We start from the raw sequence: 13,182 nt of genomic DNA, 5'->3' as shown, positions 1-13,182 counted from the left end.
ACCCGTTGTCTGCCACGCCTTTGTTTTCCCCTAGCTCCTTAGCACGGGCCGCGCTGTTCGGTCTCGTGGTTTACAAGCCGCGGGGTCGGAGAGTCGCCAAGCCCAAAATTTGCCGCAAGGCGCCTGTTTCAGGCAATGCACCATAGTTCCCCCTTTTCAGCACGGACTTGTCAGCAATGGCAAGTCCTACTTGGTCATGGATCCTTCAGACGTGGCGCTTAGATTAGTAGAGAGCAACCTACGGGTTGTATGGCGTGGCAGCCAATGGGTTAACTTAAGTGTATGTATATGTGTATGTTTGTATGTGACTGTAAAATGTGGAGGAATTGTGGGAGGAGGTGGGACAATATAACACAATTCTTTTTATAAGTTTTTGTTCATTGTTTCTAATTTATACCAAGTTTTGTTTATGAATTGTATCAATATATTTCTCTCAACTTCAAAGTCTTTCATTTTTACAAAGGTCACCCACTTCCCCATTACTTATAAGATTTGATAAAATCTACAGTTACAAGTGTCTTTCGTAACTAATCCTTGAAATATCATCGTCGAACCACAAGAACATGTCCGTATGAATAAGGCAGTAGTCACCTCTAAAACATAAAACAAACAATTCACAATTCAGCAGCCTGGGTACTCCGCTGCCTTAGTGGTGTAGTACTCCGCTGCTCTGGTGGTGTAGTACTCCGCTGCCTTGGTGGTGTAGTACTCCGCTGCCTTGGTGGTGTAGTACTCCGCTGCCTTGGTGGTGTAGTACTCCGCTGCCTTGGTGGTGTAGTACTCCGCTGCCTTGGTGGTGTAGTACTCCGCTGCCTTGGTGGTGTAGTACTCCTTTGATTGAGTATTGGAAGAATGCAATTGCTGCCGGGTAGGAGATGCTCATTCAATTGATAAATCGCCTTTTCTCTCTTCTTTTCCGATTTTTTCTTTTCCTGTTTCACATTTTAAACTTTACGGCTATTGCACCTATTGACATACATCTCTTGTCGTTAATAACCAAAGTCGGTGGAGTTCGGTACAGTGGTCAACACGTTAGCAACGATAGAACAACCAACAGCAGCACGACGTAAAAATAAACTGTAAACGAATAAAATAAACATTTTCAGTTATTAATTAACAATTAGAGAACATATGGAATAATTCAAATTATGTAAAACAGCAGATTTACCAATTGCGAATTGGTTGTGCATTGATGTGTAGCACTTCGGAGCCACAGTGTAGTAGTTGGGGGCAACGTAGGTTTTAGTGTAACACTCGAGGGCGATGGTAGTGTAGTAAACAGGAGCCTCTGTTTGGTATTTGTTCGGGGAAGAGTAATACTTGAATTCCTCGGTGTAGTAAACTGGTGTAGCATACGTCCTTGTGTAACATACGGCCTTTTAGGTGTAGTAACTGGTTGCGTATGTTTGTTGTGTAGTAAGACGGTAGCATTGCGGTTTGGTATCTGCCACACCCAGGAGCACCGGTACACCAGTGGACGACTCGACCGTCAACGATACACCAAACAACAGCACTAGACTATAAATTAACTGGATGTGAACATTAAAATAATTAACTATTAGTGACAAATGAACAAATGTAAGAAAGTCTATTATACAAAACTCCATGTAAAATAAACGAATTATCCATGATTGAGAATTGGAAGAAAGCAGTTGTTGCCGGGTCGGAGATGCTCACTAGACTAATCTCTATCACCTTCCTTATCTCCTTTTATACGACTTTTTCTAACCCCGATTTACCTCTCAACTCAAGCCTTTCAGCAATTCTACATTTTTGATAATGATGAAACACGTCCCGTTCTTGCCCAACCTCTACACCACTACATGGCACATTTTACGGAATAATCTCCGTCACCTTCAAATTAGCAATTGACATTGGAGAAATGTAATGAGAATGATTGAAAAAATGAAGTAACATGAAAAAAATAAAAAGGCCTTCCACACGGTCAGATGCAAGTTAAGTGTCAACAACGCTTCATTGGTTATTCTATTCAAGTGATTTCTAGCAGAAAATAAGCTTCAGCCTGGCAACTCATGAGCCGCACACATTTAACTATACCAACAAATCTCAACACAAAACCCCACGTGTTATGTAGAACTTCTTTAAAATAAGTCAAAAGCACTTTTATCCCTTTATCAAAATATTGTCTCTACCCTGACTACTTCACATAAAAAAAAAAAAAAAAAAAAAAAAAAATATTCCAGACGTTAATCTTGTAGAAGAGACACAAGAGGAATAAAGCAAGACCCGTTGGGCCCATACCTGTTTCCATTTCTGGCTTCACCATTATATAGTAAACTGGAGAAGCGTAGGTTGTGATGTAACATTGTAACAGCCTTGATGGTGTAGTAACTCGGGGCAGTGGAATATTTCGCAGCTTCGGTGCAGAAAGTCGGAGCAGCCTAAGTAGTAGCTCGGGTGCCTCGGTTGCGTAGTACTTTGGAGCCTTGATGGTGTAGATGGGGCAGCGTAGGTTGTACTGTAAACCCCGGGGCATGGGTGGTGTAGTCAACAGGAGCCTCTGTTCGATAGTTGCTTGGAGCAGAGAAATACTTGGGTTTCTCGGTGTAGCAGGGTAGCTGGGGCAGCAAACGTGGTTATGTAATATTCGGCCTTGCCGGTGCAGTACTTGGGGGCTTCGGTGTAGCATCTAGGTGTAACGTAGGTTGTTACTAAGAAGCAGCCGCTGTGCAGTAATGACGGCTGCCTCAGATGTGGTTGTGTAGCTCAGGGCGGCGTAGTGAACTGGGGCAGCGTAGGTTGTGGTGCAGTACTCCGGTCCCTTGGTGGTGTAAGCTGGGGCAGCGTAGATTGCAGTGTAATACTCTGGGGCTTTGATGGTGTAGTACTTGGGAGCCTCAGTGTAGTACTCAGGCGCTTTGGTGAAGTAACTCGGGGCCACCGTATCCAGGAGACATCGGTACACTCGTGGTCGACCCAACAGCAGCACAACGCCATAATTAACTGTACAATAAACAATTTAAAAATTAATTTCAATTATAGCTCATCATATCAACTAGGAATGACATAGAATTGTTTCATGACTCAAAATAAAAATGAATATTTACCCATGATTACGAACTGATTACACAGTGAAGAATCAATTGATGATCAATAGTGCACTGCAGTTGCTATTGCAGTGTCGGAGATGATCACTCGACTGATTTCTTTGGCCTTTTTTTTTTCCTTTAATACGACAGACAATAAACAATTTGAATATTAAATATATTCAATAAATGGCATATTAACAATTGAAAAGAAAAAAAAACAATAAAAATCGGCACAAATAGTTAAAAGGATATTTACTTATTGCGTAATGATTTTAAAATGAAAAATGCATTTAGTGACGAATAGGACACAGCAGTTGCCGGGTCGGAGATTCTCACTCAACTGATTTCAAACGCCTTTTCTCTCTCCTTTTATACGATTTTTTTTCTACCCCTAACCTCTTAAGCCTTGCGGCTATTGTACCTGCTTGATAATGGTGCAACACTTCCCGTTCTCACCCAACCTCTAACTCCACATGACAAGTTTAACGTAATGGTATCTCCGTGACCTTCGAAATTGAAGAAAATGGAAACTTGCCTTTCCTTCTTTAGGTTGACGTTGCTGGGGAAGGGTCTACAACAACCAATATCAAAATGAATACCAAATGGCTGAGCCTTGCGGCTATTGAATGCCTGCTTGATAATGATGCAACACGTGTCGTCCTCACCCAACCTCTTCGCCGTCGCATGACACGTTTTACTTTAAGATCTCGGTGACCTTCGAGCGTAAAGAAAATGCAAACTTGCCTTTCCTTCTACAGGTTGACGTTGCTGGGGAAGGGTCTACAACAAGCAATATCAAAATGAATACCAAATGGCTGAGCCTTGCGGCTATTGAATACCTGCTTGATAATGATGCAACACGTCCAATTCTCACCCAACCTCTACACCACCGCATTGACAGTTTAACGTAATATTCCCCGCGACCTTCAAGCGTGAAGGACATGCAAACTGGCCGACCCGTCTGCAGGTTAAACGCTACAATGGTAATTGAAAAAATAATTAATAAACACTGCATCAGTTGGAACATGTTGAAAATATACAGTACCTCCGCACACAAAGGATCGACATAGCCGTGGGTACCTACCACGGCTGTCATGAAACTGGCTGCTAGGCCAGAGCGGGAGCCACTTTCGTTAAGATCCAAATGAAGACGTTAAATCGTCCAAAACAGCTCGCACGACTCTTCCTTCGTCATCCCGTTGCAGTAAAACATTGGCGGATTTCACGTCACGGTGGACCATAACTGAACCGCCCGGCTTCTGCTGAGTGGAATGCAGTAGATGGAGAGTCTCGCGGTGAGATGGCGAGCGGTCAGCATCATTTGATTCACGTCTAATTTGAATTTGCTATTTTTTGCTAGGCCGCCGAAAAGTCAGTCGAAAAGAGTCCCTCCGTTGGTGAATTCAAAGATGAGCGAGACTCTAATCGATGCTTCACCATCACTCGATTCGTTATCCATGCAAAGACCGAGCAGTCCAATAATATTGCGGTGCTGGACAGCTGAAAGGGCTTCAACCTCTCGTTGAATCATCTTGGCGAACGATCGAGCCTCGACGACTGTGCTGCAACGCCGAGGAGAGCGGATTTCTTTGACGGCTGCTTGACATCCATGCCAAGTTCCTTTGAAGACTTGACCGAATTTTCCACGCCCAATCGGCTCATGATAGTTGTCGGTTATCTTTCCAATGCGACGACGGTTGACAACGACAGCTCCGGTTGAGGCGATCACATTGCTCAATCGGACTTGCAGAAGATCGATTTCATTCAGAATTTCAGGAACACACAAAATTTGGTTTCTTGCTCCAGTGAAAAATAGCTGCAGATATCGATTTGTCGTTGACGCTCTGCTGGCTCTTAATTCCACTGGGAGGAACAGCCTGTTTGGCTTTGGCTTCCTCCAAACTAAACTCCAATTCCTGAATCTTCTTCTGTAGTTCCAGCATCCACTATAGATCTTCCAACTGAGAAACTCTTCTTTTGAATCCTAACGTTCCACTGGCTGCGGTTGATTGATTTGTGAAGGTAGTGAATCGGGAACTGGCACATAAATAGGTGATGCATAGATATTTTGAATAGCCTGTGGTTGTTGATGATGTGGCCGAATATCCCGATGGAACATATTGGCGTTCTAAAAGAAAAATTAAATGTTATGAAACATAACAGAACTATGTGCCAAGAACAGTAAACAAGAAATGAATGGAATATTTACAAAATTAAGAAGGAATCATGTTTTTATCCATTTAGCGCTCAAGTGAAATTATCATTATAGGATAGGTTCAAAACTAGGCAGTTAAAAATGTAAAAAGAATACCAAAATGTTCACCAAGTGAAAATTCCAGTTCATTCACGGTTTCATTTGCTCAAGAGAGTACATTACGGAAATAAGACTATTAAGTGAATGAAAAAGGAAGCTGGCTTTCCAAATAGTTAAATCTGTATGGGCACCACATCTTGACCATAATAAGGTTTGCTATGCAAATATAACAAACGAGTTTTAATTACTCTACAAGGAGCAACTGATAGACCACTAGTGTTTTACAAACAGATAGGGAGGAGCAACCATGCTATCCTCTTGGTGAGGTGTGGGCTAAGATTTGTCTTTAGACATGGGAACAAACCCCAAAACAATCCATCCAGCAACGAGTGGAAAAGCATGATTTTCAGAAAGATTTTTTACCAAATTTCACTATGCTGTCTTAAATATCACAGGAGTAAAAAGAAATATTAGTCAAAATACAACTACCTTGCAAACAGTATTTCCATGGTTTTGGAAGACAGCTTGAATTGGACCATTTTATCGCTGTCACAAGCACGCAGATCACATGAAGCCTTCAGCTGAAGATATTATCTGAAAATATTCAGTAAAGAATGAAATAAGAATCTAAATAGTGTGTTATCAATTAAAACTATCAAATATATCCAACCCAACGTTAGGAATGAAGACAAAAAATATCGCATGATCGATGTTAACTCTTATTTACATTTCGTCAAAAGGTTCCATAGTAAAAATGCAATAGCAGATGTCAGCTTCTCTTAATAGTGCTATTAACCACGAAAACTATTAATAGATTACCAAATCCCTGAGAATAAGAATTATCATCGGGATCGTTGTCACAACACTACCCACTATCACCAATACGCCAGGCGGCGGCCATTTTGAATATTTTGAAGCTCTAAAATTGAGGGGGAGGGTTCAAGGTTGCATGATGAATTTGATTATTTGAACAAGGTGGATCATAAACTCATCCCAGAGTACATGAGTTTTCTTTTGGGTATGGACTATTGAGACAAAATGCCCCTCTGTCTCGATACCCCGATAATAGATAAATCTATGCTATGATAATAATAATAATGACTTGTAAAATTTGAAAGTTGTTCTTTCACAGTCGGAAAAACCAAACACCAGCAAAAGAAACAGAAAATTAGGTTGAACAAATCCAATTCAATAATCACTTGCAACTATACGAAATTCGCACAAGTTGAACCAGATTGAAATGTAGCAATCAACAAGTTTCTTTTTTCCAAATTAGTTTGGTGGCCCTTAAAAGGGCCGATTGTTTAAAAAACGAGGAACAGGATATTTAAGCCTTGGCGGGCTTGTCGGTCTTCTTAGGCAAGAGAACGGCCTGGATGTTGGGCAAAACACCACCCTGGGCAATTGTAACACCGGAGAGAAGTTTGTTCAACTCTTCGTCGTTGCGGATGGCCAATTGCAAGTGACGAGGGATGATACGGGTCTTCTTGTTGTCACGGGCGGCGTTACCGGCCAACTCGAGGACCTCAGCGGCCAAGTACTCCATGACGGCAGCCAAGTAGACGGGGGCGCCGGCACCGACGCGCTCAGCGTACGAGCCCTTGCGGAGCATTCGGTGGATACGACCGACGGGGAATTGAAGTCCGGCCCTGCTGGAACGGGTCTTTGACTTTCCCTTTACTTTGCCTCCTTTACCACGACCAGACATGTTGAGATGTAGAGTAAGTAAACGCGGTTCCTAAAATCAAGGAACGAGTGATGTATATAATATGAAAAATCGGGGTTTATATAGTCGCTTGATGTCGGATTCAGAATGCAATCTTGGTAGCCAAACAGTAAACTTTTATTTGCCCCGCCTTTCTTTCATCTCTCCCCTGATTGTGTCACTAGCTCCGCCCCCAACTGAATATCTATCTGTTACACGTAAGTCTCTGGAGACGCGAGTTTTGGCTACCATCAAGTAGTGAGGGGGAGCCAGCTTCAATATAAAAACGAAATTTGAAGTGACGGTCGTTACTTTCTCAGATATACTCAAGTCCTAGAATGCCCCCTAAAGTAAGCGGTAAAGCAGCGAAGAAGGCCGGCAAGGCCCAGAAAAACATTGCCAAAGGAGACAAGAAGAAGAAGCGCAAGAGGAAGGAGAGCTACGCCATTTACATCTACAAAGTGTTGAAGCAGGTCCACCCCGACACTGGCATCTCCTCCAAAGCCATGACCATCATGAACAGCTTCGTCAACGACATTTTCGAGCGCATCGCTGGAGAGTCGTCTCGTCTTGCCCACTACAACAAGCGTTCGACCATCACTAGCCGGGAAATCCAGACGGCCGTCCGTCTGCTTTTGCCCGGTGAGTTGGCCAAGCACGCTGTGTCTGAAGGCACCAAGGCAGTCACCAAGTACACCAGCACCAAGTAAATTGTCTCCGGTCTTCTCTTTCAACCCAAACGGCCCTTTTCAGGGCCACCAAACTTTTAAAGAAAAGAAAAAAACCTTACTGCCACACAGATGTCACTTAAGTGATAAATAATACTTCAATAAACAAATGAAATCGCCAAGATTTATTCCAAAACGAATAAATCCTAAGCCCAGGCAGTGTTGGTTATTTATTAAGGTTTTCACTATTACTGGAATAACTTGAATAAAAAAATTAAAAAAAAAGATGTATGGTTTACCTACGATTGGATTGTAAATAAAATTTAATCCAATTCTGGATCTTTCTAGCAATTCTGGCTTGGCTTTAATTTTTTTTCTCACAATTGTTGTGTTTTCTCTCTTTATTTTCCGAAAACACTATTGAAGAAAAATGAGAAACTTTTGGGGGAATGATTTAATATTCATCATAAACCAGTCAATTTTTTTCCTGCTGGATTAGTTTTACAAGTATGACATACTTTATAAGTGACTAAGACGTAAAACTACCCCACGCACGAGATGGCTTAATAAGCCAATTTTAAATGGAGACCGAAAGTTAAACGAGAACTCATTCTGTAAAATGTTTGTGGCCCTGAAAAGGGCCGATTGAATTGAGATCGGAGTCTAAATGAAAATAATTGTTTAACCGCCGAAACCGTACAGAGTACGGCCCTGGCGTTTCAGTGCGTAGACGACATCCATGGCCGTCACAGTCTTCCTCTTGGCGTGTTCAGTGTAGGTGACGGCGTCACGAATCACGTTCTCGAGAAACACCTTTAAAACACCACGGGTTTCCTCGTAGATGAGACCAGAGATACGCTTCACACCACCACGACGGGCAAGACGACGGATGGCCGGCTTGGTGATTCCCTGGATGTTGTCACGCAAAACTTTGCGATGACGTTTGGCGCCTCCTTTGCCGAGTCCTTTTCCTCCTTTGCCGCGACCAGTCATTTTGAAACGAGTTCCGTACAGATATTTGATAAAATACTGAATGATTCAACAGTGGAAGAGTACAAAGCTTTTATATCCCTCCAGTTCCCTTTAGCTGAACGTCCATTGGTTGGGAACCTCCGCAGGGAATTCTTTCAATGCCCATCATTCTGACAAAGAGAGAATTTCCGTTATCAATTCTTTCCCTCCCATTTTTGAACTAACCAATCCCTAGCCAGTAAACTCGCTCAGCTCTGCAACGTCCGTAGGTTCCCAACATATACCTAGCACTTTTCACTAGTTAGGACATCTGAAATTTCAGTCGCTCGAAATGGCTCGTACTAAGCAAACCGCACGAAAATCCACCGGTGGCAAGGCGCCCCGCAAACAGTTGGCCACCAAAGCCGCTCGCAAGAGTGCCCCGGCCACTGGAGGAGTCAAGAAACCCCATCGTTATCGTCCCGGTACCGTCGCCCTTCGTGAAATCCGTCGCTACCAAAAGTCGACCGAGCTTCTGATCCGCAAGTTGCCATTCCAGCGCTTGGTCAGAGAAATCGCCCAGGATTTCAAGACCGACTTGCGTTTCCAGAGCTCGGCAGTCATGGCCCTGCAGGAGGCCAGCGAGGCTTACTTGGTGGGTCTTTTCGAAGACACCAACTTGTGCGCCATCCACGCCAAGCGAGTCACCATCATGCCTAAAGACATCCAACTCGCCCGCCGTATCCGTGGTGAACGTGCTTAAGCCGATTGATTCCCTTCTACCAACAAATCGGCCCTTTTCAGGGCCACCAAAAAAATAAAGAAAAAGTTAAGCTTACCTCATCTCCAGTCTAGGCACGTTGAAAACTAAAATGTTGACAAATACGTCCACAAATATCACATAAATTAAAAGAAATGAATAACGGTGGTAAATTTTATCCAACTGTCACTTGACGTGTGTTTGAGTACAAATGAGGTTCGGAATACGGGTAGCGTTGAAGTACTTTCTGTTCAGACTTCTTTTCGCGAGTCTGACCCATTTTCAAACTAATATCTCGAAAAGAATCGATGAGAAATAGGGCAAGAAAGAATTACGTCGAGAATCTGCATGACGTTTCTATTCTGGAAAATCGACGTAAAGATTATAAAATCACCAATTGCAATTTTTGGTTATGCACCCGAGTACGGAAGAAATGGAATCAACAATAAAAATCAACACATAACGAATCGCCGTCGGGTGAAATAAAGACGTACGCTGCTCTCAGATCCACATGGAGATCGACAACAACTTTCAATCTTTCTAGTTCGAAGTGCAACTTGCTAAGCTATTTATTTCGATGGGCAGTTTAACAGCAGTTTTTCGAGTTGTAGCAAAAAACAAACTATTCCAAAGCTGCTTACAAGTCGAATCTGAATTAGTTAAAGATAACCGTGAAATATTGGTCTTAACATTCAAATTTCATGAAGTGGCAGTTGATTATTGATATATTCAATATTCACCATTACATCATTCAGGCAATTAAGTATCCAAAAGAAAAACCGAACACTATATAATAGGCCATAAATCGACTTACTTTTTAACCACGTAAAATTAGGATTAGGAACCAATTTGAAATTCATAAAAACGCACTCACAGCTAAAACTGGTACTATAATTCGAATCACCCAAAAATAAAAGCTTTTCAATCAAGGAATCGATTTCTAAATAGAAATGTTTCAAAAACCAACCCTTTACAATCCTCATATTTGGAATTTAAGATTTTGTTGAAACCTACCACAATTCAGTATTGATTGTTTCATTCGGTCCAAAGCTCGTCACAGTCACAACATTTGAATGTCTCATTTCACGCCGGGCAACCAGATCCTGACACGACAAGGCGTACGGTTTGAACGGCGTCAGTTCCACCGTTTCTTTGCAGTACGACTCGACGTTGCTCTGGTTGGTCATCTTCTTCTGGCGCAGGTAATTCTTATCGACGAAATTGTTTCCTCTGACCGACGTACTCGCCGTTCGAGCCCCCCTGTCCCAAACCAGTTTGCCGGGCATCGGTTGCTCCTGGCAGACGACGGGAGCTTTCATCTGGCACGGATACAATTCGTCCGATCCGATTTCGAAGCGGCTGTTGTGTCGCCTCAGTAAATTGACTCCGTTGTTGATGTTGGGGCTGATTTTCTGGCAGTTGATGAGCGGCAGCGAAGCGATTCGCCTGGCCTCCCTGTGAACCGTTTCTCGCCTTTCGCCACCTCCGCCGTAGCTGAGCCTCTTTTGTCCATCCATGACGGGCGCCTCGTTGTTGGTGTGGAAAACGCGGTCGTCGTGACGGGGACAAGATCCCGGTTCCCAGTAATTGACGGCCGATGAATAGGAGAGTTCTTCCGCTACTTTGTCGCGGTTTCTCATCCGCTGGCGGAACCAAAACACCAACGCCCCCACCGACAGGGCGCACAAGACGGCCGTGATGGAAGCGAACAAGTACGGCACTTGACCTGGAACCCCAAAAAATCAAATGTTTAAATTCAACAGGGAATAGAAAAATGAGATATAGAACATACAACTGAGCTCGTCGGAGGCGTCGCCGTCTTCACAGTTCATGACGCCGTCGCAGCGCAGCGACGAGTCGAGACAAAAGAGCAAAGTCGAGTCGCAGGAAATGCTGCTGAAGCGCCGGAAATTGAAGCAGTACTGCGAGTCGCGGCAGACAATCTTTCCCTGGGACAAGCAATTCTCTGTGAACAATAAAAATTGAATCAGAAAAACCGATCAGCGAAGAGAGGTGGTGGGGCTATATTACACGCCACACTCTTTCTCTCGATTACGTTGAAATAATGGTACTACTACTACTCTATACGTACGCTCCGTTTGAAAATCGACAGCCGTCCAAATGAGCCGGAAACCGAACGGGACAACCGGAGAGCGAGATCCCAGTGATTTGACGGATGTTAGATTGCCGCTAGTCAGCCGGACGAGCAATCGATTTCGACGCGACAAAAGGCTCCGGTCGCTGACGGATTTGTAGTAGCGAAGATCACCTGATAAAAGATATCAACCATTCTATTATAGGCATTTGAGGTGCACAATGCAATTTCATTTCTATAGGGGCGAAGAACGACAAAAATTGTACCGCAAAATCTCCGCAATTTCAGAGCTTGGTCGTTCAGGGGTCCGTAGCCGTCGTGAATCGATAATTCGGCCAACGGGCAACTGGCTGGAAAATAAATTTAAAAAAATATAAAACGGATTGACAAAGTTCCGGTCGGTTCCGGTAGTTATTCAAACTGTACTTACCGAGACCTCCGTGTAGTTGGAGATACTCGAGTCGAACGTAAACGTGATGCTGGAACGGGACCCGTAATAGCCAGGAGCAATCCAGCCAACTTTGCAGGGCCGATGGATAACCTGCGAATCAAATGGTCAGTGTATCTACGTTAATTGATATTGCACCGGCTTCCGGCGGAATCATCAGGTTGTAAAACGCACCAGGAGAGAGGAGAACACCACCACTTCCGCTAATTGTGCCACCGCATCCGGAATTAGAGTCGGTATTCGACGGCGCAAGCGTCAACGACTCTACAAAAACCCCCGCCAGGCAAATCATCGCTGATTATCTTTCCTTTCAATCACCCCAAAAGTAGGTAGACTTATTATTATTACCTTCATCGACAAAGCTGAACGAGGCCGAAAATCCCCTGTGATGGTGGACGTAATTGGCAGCGAAAAGGATTTCCACTTTGGGTTGCATGGCCAGCAGTGGAGGAGGTGTCTGCTGGCCGCAATAGCGGCCCGCCACAGTCCTTAAGCCACTGACGTCTTCGGTTGTAATGCTGACAAAATCCGACAGGCACCTTGAGAGATAAGGGGATTTTAAAACAAAAGGCAATCAAACGAAAATCAATAAAAGATCCAACAAAATTTAGATACCCGACGGTGTAGGGCGACTCCAAGTCGAAAAAATGAAACTGAATTCGGATGCCTTCCCACTTGCGGCCGTGAAAAACGTAGTAGCAATGCGTTCCGGCCGGATAGAAATCCGGGTAGTTGGGCGACGTGAAATTGCCGTAGGGCAGCTCGGTGGAACGGAATTCGTAGAGGCAAGTTTGCGGCTGCTTTTCAGCCCGGACAACGACGGCCGTCCGGTGATGAGTGCGGAATTGTTCATGATGTAACGAGATGGTCGCCAGCGCCAACAACTTTTCAACGAACCGCATCTCACACACACACACACACCGGGACTAGACACCACACAGGCCACTTGAGCGAGGAACATCAGACCTAGATGTGTTTAGCACAAAACCCGAGGGTATTCATTTTCTTCTTCATCCAGGCGGGAAAAGTCATCTCCTCCGCTTTTATCGCGCATGGCCATTGCGCAATTCCGGCGGTTGCATCTGCAATGCAACAGGAAATAAAAAGAGATTCGCCCCAAAGCAAATTCTAGACTAGAGATAGTAAAAATCGACGCGCATACCTCGTTATCTCTCGCAAGGTTAACATCCTTCCGGCCGGATGGCTGTTGTTTTTCTCGGCTGTTCAAAGTAAACTGTGAAAAATCTATAA

At 43.8% G+C, this 13,182-nt stretch overlaps 5 protein-coding genes and 1 long non-coding RNA gene across 9 annotated transcripts; 2 read left to right on the top strand and 4 right to left on the bottom strand.

The window, feature by feature from the left end:
* Positions 1-433: 433 nt before the first annotated feature.
* Positions 434-6,228, bottom strand: LOC124206281. Of its 4 annotated transcripts, XR_006879658.1 has the most exons (6): positions 6,124-6,228; positions 5,794-5,898; positions 4,096-5,178; positions 2,263-4,025; positions 1,169-1,518; positions 434-1,077 (listed from the first exon to the last, which is right to left on the bottom strand). It is a non-coding gene; the product is annotated as an uncharacterized LOC124206281 (long non-coding RNA). The 4 variants fall into 4 exon arrangements; XR_006879661.1 differs by lacking the exons at positions 4,096-5,178; positions 5,794-5,898; positions 6,124-6,228 and having other exon boundaries at positions 1,169-1,529; positions 2,263-2,964; positions 3,069-3,186; positions 3,307-3,620; XR_006879659.1 differs by lacking the exons at positions 4,096-5,178; positions 5,794-5,898; positions 6,124-6,228 and having other exon boundaries at positions 2,263-2,964; positions 3,069-3,186; positions 3,307-3,620.
* Positions 6,229-6,631: 403 nt separating this feature from the next.
* LOC124205078 (histone H2A) lies at positions 6,632-7,012 on the bottom strand. Its single transcript, XM_046602394.1, has one exon. The coding sequence runs from the start codon at positions 7,010-7,012 to the stop codon at positions 6,632-6,634; it is 381 nt and encodes a 126-aa protein (XP_046458350.1).
* A 301-nt stretch (positions 7,013-7,313) lies between these two features.
* Positions 7,314-7,761, top strand: LOC124206277 (histone H2B.3). The gene has a single exon (XM_046604002.1). The coding sequence runs from the start codon at positions 7,348-7,350 to the stop codon at positions 7,717-7,719; it is 372 nt and encodes a 123-aa protein (XP_046459958.1). The 5' UTR covers positions 7,314-7,347; the 3' UTR covers positions 7,720-7,761.
* Positions 7,762-8,299: 538 nt separating this feature from the next.
* Positions 8,300-8,971, bottom strand: LOC124206279 (histone H4). Its single transcript, XM_046604004.1, has one exon. It carries the CDS (start codon positions 8,668-8,670, stop codon positions 8,359-8,361), a length of 312 nt encoding a protein of 103 aa, XP_046459960.1. The 5' UTR covers positions 8,671-8,971; the 3' UTR covers positions 8,300-8,358.
* On the top strand, positions 8,937-9,443 carry LOC124206276 (histone H3). The gene has a single exon (XM_046604001.1). The coding sequence runs from the start codon at positions 8,981-8,983 to the stop codon at positions 9,389-9,391; it is 411 nt and encodes a 136-aa protein (XP_046459957.1). The 5' UTR covers positions 8,937-8,980; the 3' UTR covers positions 9,392-9,443.
* Positions 9,444-10,095: 652 nt separating this feature from the next.
* Positions 10,096-13,106, bottom strand: LOC124206274. The gene is made up of 8 exons (XM_046603998.1): positions 12,547-13,106; positions 12,280-12,470; positions 12,106-12,195; positions 11,914-12,024; positions 11,750-11,833; positions 11,481-11,657; positions 11,181-11,354; positions 10,096-11,114 (listed from the first exon to the last, which is right to left on the bottom strand). Exons 1-8 carry the CDS (start codon positions 12,831-12,833, stop codon positions 10,399-10,401), a joined length of 1,830 nt encoding a protein of 609 aa, XP_046459954.1. The 5' UTR covers positions 12,834-13,106; the 3' UTR covers positions 10,096-10,398.
* Between the last annotated feature and the right edge of the window lie 76 nt (positions 13,107-13,182).

The sequence above is a fragment of the Daphnia pulex genome, chromosome 10, assembly GCF_021134715.1.
Source record: "Daphnia pulex isolate KAP4 chromosome 10, ASM2113471v1".
NCBI lineage: Eukaryota > Metazoa > Arthropoda > Branchiopoda > Diplostraca > Daphniidae > Daphnia > Daphnia pulex.
Note: the sequence above shows the minus strand (reverse complement) of the source record. Positions and strands in the feature narration are given on the sequence as shown.

What these genes read in the sequence shown, in the direction of transcription:
- LOC124205078 (XM_046602394.1), bottom strand. Translation starts at nt 7,012, where the DNA reads ATGTCTGGTCGTGGTAAAGGAGGCAAAGTAAAGGGAAAGTCAAAGACC.
- LOC124206279 (XM_046604004.1), bottom strand. Translation starts at nt 8,670, where the DNA reads ATGACTGGTCGCGGCAAAGGAGGAAAAGGACTCGGCAAAGGAGGCGCC.
- LOC124206277 (XM_046604002.1), top strand. Translation starts at nt 7,348, where the DNA reads ATGCCCCCTAAAGTAAGCGGTAAAGCAGCGAAGAAGGCCGGCAAGGCC.
- LOC124206274 (XM_046603998.1), bottom strand. Translation starts at nt 12,833, where the DNA reads ATGCGGTTCGTTGAAAAGTTGTTGGCGCTGGCGACCATCTCGTTACAT. An exon ending in TGTCGATTTTCAAACGGAGC is followed by an intron (nt 11,355 to 11,480) that starts GTACGTATAGAG and finishes TATTGTTCACAG; the next exon opens with AGAATTGCTTGTCCCAGGGA. An exon ending in CGCCTCCGACGAGCTCAGTT is followed by an intron (nt 11,115 to 11,180) that starts GTATGTTCTATA and finishes TTGGGGTTCCAG; the next exon opens with GTCAAGTGCCGTACTTGTTC.
- LOC124206276 (XM_046604001.1), top strand. Translation starts at nt 8,981, where the DNA reads ATGGCTCGTACTAAGCAAACCGCACGAAAATCCACCGGTGGCAAGGCG.